General features: G+C 41.5%; 1 protein-coding gene across 1 annotated transcript; it reads left to right on the forward strand.

Moving 5' to 3' along the window:
* Window positions 1-1346: 1346 nt before the first annotated feature.
* Window positions 1347-9200, forward strand: LOC143769251 (uncharacterized). The gene is made up of 5 exons (XM_077257779.1): window positions 1347-1503; window positions 1611-1673; window positions 1849-1933; window positions 8264-8340; window positions 8573-9200. Exons 1-5 carry the CDS (start codon window positions 1422-1424, stop codon window positions 9100-9102), a joined length of 837 nt encoding a protein of 278 aa, XP_077113894.1. The 5' UTR covers window positions 1347-1421; the 3' UTR covers window positions 9103-9200.
* The last annotated feature ends 155 nt before the right edge of the window (window positions 9201-9355 follow it).

Raw genomic sequence — 9355 nt, forward strand, 5'->3', positions numbered from 1 at the left:
GAATCCCAAAAAAAGGAAATAAGTATCCAGAGAACAAAATTACAATATATAAACTTTATTAAATGGTGACATATACACAACATGGTTGTACAACATAGTAAAAAAGCATGTATAACATGCTACAACAAAATATAAAATCAATCAGTGAAAAAATAAGTGTGTGTGTGTGTGTGGGGGGGGGGGGGGGGGGGGGGTAGGCGTGTGAACCGGCCAGCAAAAAGATGATTATTCAAAAAATATAAATTTGATAATTATAAATAATCACAGAAACTCATAATGATAATAATAAATATCAATTATACTGGGTAGGTAATCAATGCATATGTGATGTATAGATACAATTCATATATAAATCTATATCTGATAGAAATTAGTTCAATGCATAGTGCAGTATAGAATAGTTTAGAAAAATAATATTAATTGTACCAACAAAAAGTTGGCTAAATATAAAATGGAAGCATTATTTTTCCCCAGTACATGATAAAAATAAATAAATAATGATTACCAGATAACATTAATGACTGTGGCATAGATGACAATAAAATAAATAAATATCAAATCCATATTTACAAAGTGAAACAATGCATAATGGAAATAATAATAATGGTTGCCAAAAAGCATTGATGAATGCAACACCAGATAACAATAAATTAAATAAATATCAATTCCATATTTGTAAAATGAAACAATGCATGACATGAATAATAATGTTCATCATATAAAATAAGGTAAGTAAGGTAAAGCTGGTGGAACAATATATCCCAATGTTACCATTATTCTAATACTGACCAAGGTGCACAAACCGCCCCCTCACAGCACTCCAACCTGCGTTTCGCTTTCACCGATTGATTTTATATTTTGTTGTAGCATGTTATACATGCTTTTTAACTATGTTGTACAACCATGTTGTGTATATGTCACCATTTAATAAAGTTTATATATTGTAATTTTGTTCTCTGGATACTTATTTCCTTTTTTTGGATTCCTTTAAAAATTAAACCTGAAAGTCTACACTTCAATTGCCTCTCAGATATTTCATTTAAAAAAAAAAAAAAATAGTGGCCTGCAGAGCTGAAATCACAAAGATCCGGTCACTGTCCAAATATTAATGGAGCTAACTGTATATTGATAAATTAACTTGAGTGCTATTTTGGACCAATTTAGGTGTGAAATATTATTTGTGTGCGAACAATCACTCTAAAGCAATGATAGAATGTATTTAATGTATATATGATTTCTCAGAAATATAACTAGAGGCTGAATGTCACTTTTATCATCTTCCCATATACGAGGAGTCAATCAGGCCATATCTCTGATGACATCACCAGTATCCCCGCCCCCAGTAGAATGATGACGCTGGGTGACATCACAGTGCTGTGTCCAGTGTTCTATGTATTAGAGTAACTAGCCTTTTGAGTGTTATGGAGGTGCGGAGATTTATTCTAACATTGTTGGTGATTCACTCATGTTTAGCAAATGAGAACATCTCAGAGACAGCGGCAGGTAACGGATATTATCTCTCAGGGTTATGCAAGTTTTTAGGGTTACAGTATTGAGGTCATCAATCATGGGTTTCATGTCCTCATTTCACTCCTTTCTCTTCTGGTCAGAGAATCTCCATGCATGGAAGGAGACAATCCCCCAATCGAATGACATCAGTGACAAAAAGAACAGTGAGTAGTCAATTCCTTCCCAACTTCTACTCCCATCTTGCTATACCACGTCCTGACTGTAGTGGAGGAAGATTGGTCCTATAAAGTGATGTGTTACTGGAAATGTAATGTGGTGCCTTTGATCTATGCAATATTTTATCTGTAAAAAGAATAACTGACCTCTTGTTTTCTTTAGTTCCAGGCCTCATCATGCTTCAATATATCCTACCTGTATGTTTTCCTATAATATTCATGCTAATGATGGTGATGTTGCTCTGCTGGTGAGTTTCCATATTCTACTCTTCATATTACATTTTTCTCCATGCGTTACACTGCCTGTCCTACAGGGGGTGCAAAAACTACTGCAGCTGGGTTATATTACAGGGGGAGGTCAGGCTCTGCTATAATCATATAGCCACATCTCCCTTTCCTTGTGCTGTAGTATTAAGATATATATCATGGAATCATAGATTGTTAGAATGGAAGGGACCTCTAGGGTCATCGTGTTCCCCTGCTCAATGCAGGATTCACTAAACCATCTCAGACAGATGTCTGTCCAGCCACTATTTGAAGACTTCCGTTGAAGAACTCACCACCTCTCGTGGCAGCCTGTTCCACTCATTGATCACCCTCACTGTCAAAAAGTTTTTTCTAATATCTAATCTGTATCTTCTCCCTTTCAGTTTCATTCCATTGCTTCTCGTGTTTCCATGTGCAAATGAGAATAGTAATGATCCTTCTACACTGTGACATCGCTTCACATATTTGTAGCCAGCTATTAAAGGGAACCTGTCACCCCCTCCCAGGCGTTTTTAACTAAAAGAACCACCTTCTGCAGCACTAATGCTGCATTCTGCCAAGGTGGCTCTTTTAGTTCGGGTTCCTGCAAATGCTGAAATAATCGTTTTCATAATGTGCCCCTCATACCTGTAGTTTGTCAGGGGGGCATGTCTTTTCCCCCCTGACATAAACGCCTCCCAGCCGTCACTCAGGGCCTCTGTGCATCGGGCGCCGCCTCCATTTCCTTCCTGAACATCCCCTGCGCTGTAAAGGTACCGTCACATTAAGCGACGCTGCAGCGATAGCGACAGCGATGCCGATCGCTGCAGCGTCGCTGTTTGGTCGCTGGAGAGCTGTCACACAGACCGCTCTCCAGCGACCAACGATGCCGAGGTCCCCGGGTAACCAGGGTAAGCATCGGGTTGCTAAGCGCAGGGCCGCGCTTAGTAACCCGATGTTTACCCTGGTTACCAGCGTAAAAGTTAAAAAAACAAACAGCACATACTTACATGCGTCCCCCAGCCTCTGCTTCCTGACACTGACTGAGCTCCGGCCCTAACAGCACAGCGGTGACGTCACCCCTGTGCTTTCACTTTCAGTTTAGGGCCGGCGCTCAGTCAGTGTCAGGAAGCAGAGGCTGGGGGACGCGCTGGTGAGTATGTGCTGTTTGTTTTTTTAACTTTTACGCTGGTAACCAGGGTAAACATCGGGTTACTAAGCGCGGCCCTGCGCTTAGTAACCCGATGTTTACCCTGGTTACCAGTGTAAAATATCGCTGGTATCCTTGCTTTTGCTGTCAAACACGGCGATACACGGCGACCTAGCGACCAAATAAAGTGCAGACCTTCTAGCAGCGACCAGCAATTTCACAGCGGGATCCAGATCGCTGCTGCGTGTCAAATACAGCGATATCGCTATCCAGGTCGCTGCAACGTCACGGATCGCTGGCGATATTGCCTAGTGTGACGGTACCTTAAGTTTTTTGGGGGGCATGCGCAGTTTGCGCTGCCCTTCGACTCCCATCACATGATGGGAACTTACAGCGTGGGCGCCGGGGATGTTCAGGAAGGAAATGGAGGCAGCGCTTGGCGCACGGAGGCCCTGAGTGACGGCTGGGAGGTGTATATGTCAGGGGTGAAAAGACATGCACCCCTGACAAACTTCAGGTATGAGGGGCACATTATAAAAATGATTATTTCAGCATTTGCAGGAACCCGAACTAAAAGAGCCACCTTGGCAGAATGCAGCATTAGTGCTGTACAAGGTGGCTCTTTTAGTTAAAAACGCCTGGCGGTGTGACAGGTTCCCTTTAAGTCTCCTCTTAGCCTTCTTTTTTGCAAGCTAAACATTCCCAGCTCCTTTAACCGTTCCTCGTAGGACATACTTTGCAGTTCGCTCACCATCCTGGTAGCTCTTCCCTAAACTTGCTCCAGTTTTTCAATGTCTTTTTCAAAATGTGCTACCCAGAACTGGCTTGACCAATGATGAGTAGAGGGGCATAATTACTTCATGTGATCTAGACTCAATGCTTCTTTTAATGCATCCTAGAACTGTGTTTGCCTTTTTTGCTGTTGTATCACACTGTTGTTTCATGTGCAGTCTGTGATCTATTAGTATACCCAAGTTTTTTTCACATGTGCTGTAACTTACTTCCATTCCTCCAATTCTGTAGATGTAATTTTCGTGTTTTTGGCCCAGATGTAGAATCTTGCATTTCTCTGTGTTAAATACTATTCTAATAGTCGCTGCCCATTGTTCAAGCTTATCTAGATCCTTCTGAATCCTTTCTCTGTCTTCTCTAGTGTTTGCTATCCCTCCTAGCTTTGCATCATCTGCAAATTTGATTAGTTTACCTTTGGTTCCCTTATCTAGATCATTTATAAAAATGTTGAACAACACTGGGGCCAGGACAGAGCCTTGTGGTACCCCACTTGAAACATTCTTCCATTTGGATGTGCAGCCATTTATTACCAATCTTTGAGTGAAATCAACGAGCCAGTTATGAATCCACCTAAACGTAGTCTTATCAATCCCATACTTGATCATTTTTTCAATAAGGATAGTATGAAATACTTTATCAAATGCTTTGTTGAAGTCTATATATAATATATCTACCGCATTTCCCTGATTCACCCGTTCAGTGATTCCATCATTGAAGGAAATTTGATTAGTCTAGCATGATTTGTTTGCTACAAATCCATGTTGGCGTTGCTTAATTACTGTATTCTTATCCAAGTACTTACATAAATACTGTTTAATAATTTGTTCAAAGATCTGTCCTGGTATAGAAGTAAGGCTCACTAGCCTGTAACTTCATGACTCATCATCTATCCTTTTTTGAAGATAGGGTCAACATTTGCCTTTCTCTCCAATCTTCTGAGACTTCTGTTCTCCAGGATTTTTAAAAGATTCTGGCTAGTGGTTCTGCAGTTTCCTCTGCTAACTCTTTCAGTACCCTAGGATGTAATTCATTTGAACAAGGAGATTAAAATTAATTTAAATTAGCTAAGTGTTCCCTCACCATCTCTCTGTTTATAGATAGTGTTGATGTTACAATTGCTTTCTTAGAGAAAACAGATGCAAAATAGGAATTTAAAAATTCGGCCTTCTCAACATTACTTTTGACCACTTCACCCTTTTCATCCTGTAAAAATCCTGTAGCATCTTTGACTTTTCTTTTGCTTTTGACATACCCCCCAAATCCTTTTTTACTGCATTTGGTCTCCCTTGCAAGCCTCACTTCATTACTGGCTTTAGTTCTTCTAACGCTTTCCTGCACCCCTGCAGACAGCATTGTATTCTTCTTTATACATGCCCCCCTCTTTCCATTTAATATTCTTGTCTTTTTACCTTTTTAACAAGTGATTAAATTCTGTGTTCATCCATCCTGGTCTCTTTAAATGCTTCCAATTCTTCCTTCTTTTCGGGATTGTTACCGACTGTGCAGCGAGAATTTCATTTAGCAAAATCTCCCATCCTTCTTTGACATTTCTGAACTTTAGAACATCCAGCAATTGAACCTTTCCTACTCTCTTTCTGAGTCCAACCTTAAAGTCTAAGTCTTTGCTGTTCTTCCTCCTCTTGTAATCCAAAATTTTTGGATAACATGATAGTTGTCTCCTAAATTCCCAGCCACCTTTACTTCCTCAACCATTTCCTCCCTGTTGGTAAGAATTAGGTCCAAGATTGCAGATGCACTGGATGCCATATCCTTCTTGCTTGGAATACACTGGATGTCATATCCTTCCTTCCTGGTATACAATGGATGACATATTCTTCCTGTAAGGTATACACTAGATGCCATATCCTTCCCTCCTAGTATACACTGGACACCATATCCTTCCTGTCTGGTATACACTGGATGCCATATCCCTCCTGCCTGGTATACGCTGGATGCCATATTCTTCCTGTCTGGTATGCACTGGATGCCATATTCTTCCTGTCTGACATACACTGGACACCATATCCTTCCTGCCTGGTATACACTGGATGTCATATCCTTCCTGCCTGGTATACACTGGATGCCATATCCTTCCTGTCTGGTATACACTGGATGTCATATCCTTCCTGCCTGGTATACACTGGACACCATATCCTTCCTGCCTGGTATACACTGGACACCATATCCTTCCTGTCTGGTATACACTGGACACCATATCCTTCCTATCTGGTATACACTGAATGCCATATCCTTCCTGTCTGGTATACACTGGGTGCCATATCCTTCCCTGCCTGGTATACACTGGATGCCATATCCTTCCCTGCCTGGTATACACTGGATGCCATATCCTTCCTATCTGGTATATACTGGATGTCATATCCTTCCTGTCTGTATATACTGGATGCCATATCCTTCCTGTCTGGTATACACTGGATGCCATATCCTTCCTATCTGGTATATACTGGATGTCATATCCTTCCTGTCTGTATATACTGGATGCCATATCCTTCCTGTCTGGTATACACTGGATGCCATATCCCTCCTGCCTGGTATACGCTGGATGCCATATTCTTCCTGTCTGGTATGCACTGGATGCCATATTCTTCCTGTCTGACATACACTGGACACCATATCCTTCCTGCCTGGTATACACTGGATGTCATATCCTTCCTGCCTGGTATACACTGGACACCATATCCTTCCTGTCTGGTATACACTGGACACCATATCCTTCCTATCTGGTATACACTGAATGCCATATCCTTCCTGTCTGGTATACACTGGGTGCCATATCCTTCCCTGCCTGGTATACACTGGATGCCATATCATTCCCTGCCTGGTATACACTGGATGCCATATCCTTCCTGTCTGTATATACTGGATGCCATATCCTTCCTGTCTGGTATACACTGGATGCCATATCCTTCCTATCTGGTATATACTGGATGTCATATCCTTCCTGTCTGTATATACTGGATGCCATATCCTTCCTGTCTGGTATACACTGGATGCCATATTCTTCCTGTCTGTATATACTGGATGCCATATCCTTCCTGTCTGTATATACTGGATGCCATATCCTTCCTGTCTGGTATACACTGGATGTCATATCCTTCCTGTCTGGTATACACTGGATGTCATATCCTTCCTGTCTGGTATACACTGGATGCCATACCCTTCCTGTCTGTATACACTGGATGCCATATCTTTCCTGTCTGGTATACACTGGATGCCATATCCATCCTGCCTGGTATACACTGGATGCCATATCCTTCCTGTCTGGTATTCGCTGGATGCCATATTCTTCCTGTCTGGTATACACTGGATGTCATATCCTTCCTGTCTGGTATTTGCTGGATGTCATATCCTTCCTGCCTGGTATACACTGGATGCCATATCCTTCCTGTCTGGTATTTGCTGGATGTCATATCCTTCCTGCCTGGTATACACTGGATGCCATATCCTTCCTGTCTGGTATTCGCTGGATGCCATATTCTTCCTGTCTGGTATACACTGGATGCCATATCCTTCCTGTCTGGTATTTGCTGGATGTCATATCCTTCCTGCCTGGTATACACTGGATGCCATATCCTTCCTGTCTGGTATACACTGAATGCCATATCCTTCCTGCCTGGTATACACTGGATGCCATATCCTTCCTGTCTGGTATACACTGAATGCCATATCCTTCCTGCATGGTATACACTGGATGCCATATCCTTCCTGTCTGGTATACACTGAATGCCATATCCTTCCTGTCCGGTATACACTGGATGCCATATCCTTCCTGTCTGGTATATACTGGATGCCATATCCTTCCTGCATGGTATACATTGGATGCCATACTTTTGTTTTTTCTAGTGTTTTACAGACATCCTCATCATCTGTGTCTCTGACTCACAATTTAAATTCCTTATCAGTATGTCTTTCAGTGTTGAAACACACGCAAACATGTGGAGAACATAGAAGCTCCTTGCAGATGTTTTCCTTGATGGGACTTGAACCTAAGGACCCCAGTGCTGCAAAGTGACAGCCCTAGCCACTGAGCCACCATGCTACCCATAGCTTCCAACCTGACATACACTGGACACCATATCCTTCCTGCCTGTATACACTGGATGTCATATCTTTCCTGCCTGGTATACATATATATATATCCTTTTTGCATGGTATACACTGGAAGCCATATCCTTTTTTCTTGGTATACACTGGAGGCCATATCCTTTTTTCTTGGTATACACTGGGACACCTTATCTTTCCTACCTGGTATACGCTAGACCTTTAAATCTTACTCTCTGTAGTGGGGGAGGGGATCAAGAGTGTATTGTGATTGGTAATGGGATATTATTCTTTGTATCAGATTATATGAAGACATTTCTTTGTGTCACAGTTACATGTATAAGACTCAACATCGTTGTGCCAATCCGGACCAGAAAGAACTGGACGAGGTAGTGGTGGAGTCACCAGGTAACTATTACTATATAATAGCATATAACCGGGGTATGGGCAAAACTTTGGTATACTTGTCATTACTGGGGATATCACACATTGGTGTCCTTCTATTACAGTGGAAATCAGCAGAATGCAGCCGTGAGATAACTTGTGTCTGCTGATGGGCAGCAGCGCTACAATATTGCAATGCAGATATTCTTATAGGGATAGATTCTGCTACATCTGATAGTTTCCTTTTATTTTGCAGCTATTGAGGAAACTGTGATTCAGATAAAAAACAAACCAGAAGTGAGATATGTGGAGAGTACAGAAGAGGTGGAGGAGATAAATGAAGAAACACCAACGATAAATGAAGAAAAGGCGAGTATACAGGAGGTGATGGAAATAAATGAAGAAACACCAGCGATAAATGAAGAAGCGGCGATTATACAGGAGGTGATGGAGATACGTGAAGAAACACCAGCGATAAATGAAGAAAAGGCGAGTATACAGGAGGTGATGGAAATAAATGAAGAAACACCAGCGATAAATGAAGAAGCGGCGATTATACAAGAAGTGATGGAGATACGTGAAGAAACACCAGCGATAAATGAAGTATCGACAAGTATACTGGTCATGGTGGAGATACATGAAGAAACACCAAAAATAAATGAAGAAAAGGCACTGGAAACCACGAATACCGAGGAGAAAATCATCAGAAAGGAGAAGATGATTCAGAAATGGCTGAAGAAGAAGACAAATAGAAAACAGGAGACAAAAAATAAGGGGAACATTTAAGTTCCAGTTCCCCCTACACTGGTCCAGATGCCATTTCTTTAGGGATACTGCGTGTGTAATCAGGAGTTTAACAAGAAAAATATATAAAAAGTTCTTCCTAAACCTGAGCAGTTTTACTATTATATGATGTGTACAGATTATGGGGTCATTTAATCAGGGCTGAGGTCTCTGTTACTTTCTTATGGTTTCTTGGGGGGTTTGTGCTTCCTCTCTCAGACCCAATAATCCCACTTGAACTTAGATATGTGACAAG

The sequence above is a fragment of the Ranitomeya variabilis genome, chromosome 4 (genome assembly GCF_051348905.1).
Source record: "Ranitomeya variabilis isolate aRanVar5 chromosome 4, aRanVar5.hap1, whole genome shotgun sequence".
Classification (NCBI taxonomy): domain Eukaryota; kingdom Metazoa; phylum Chordata; class Amphibia; order Anura; family Dendrobatidae; genus Ranitomeya; species Ranitomeya variabilis.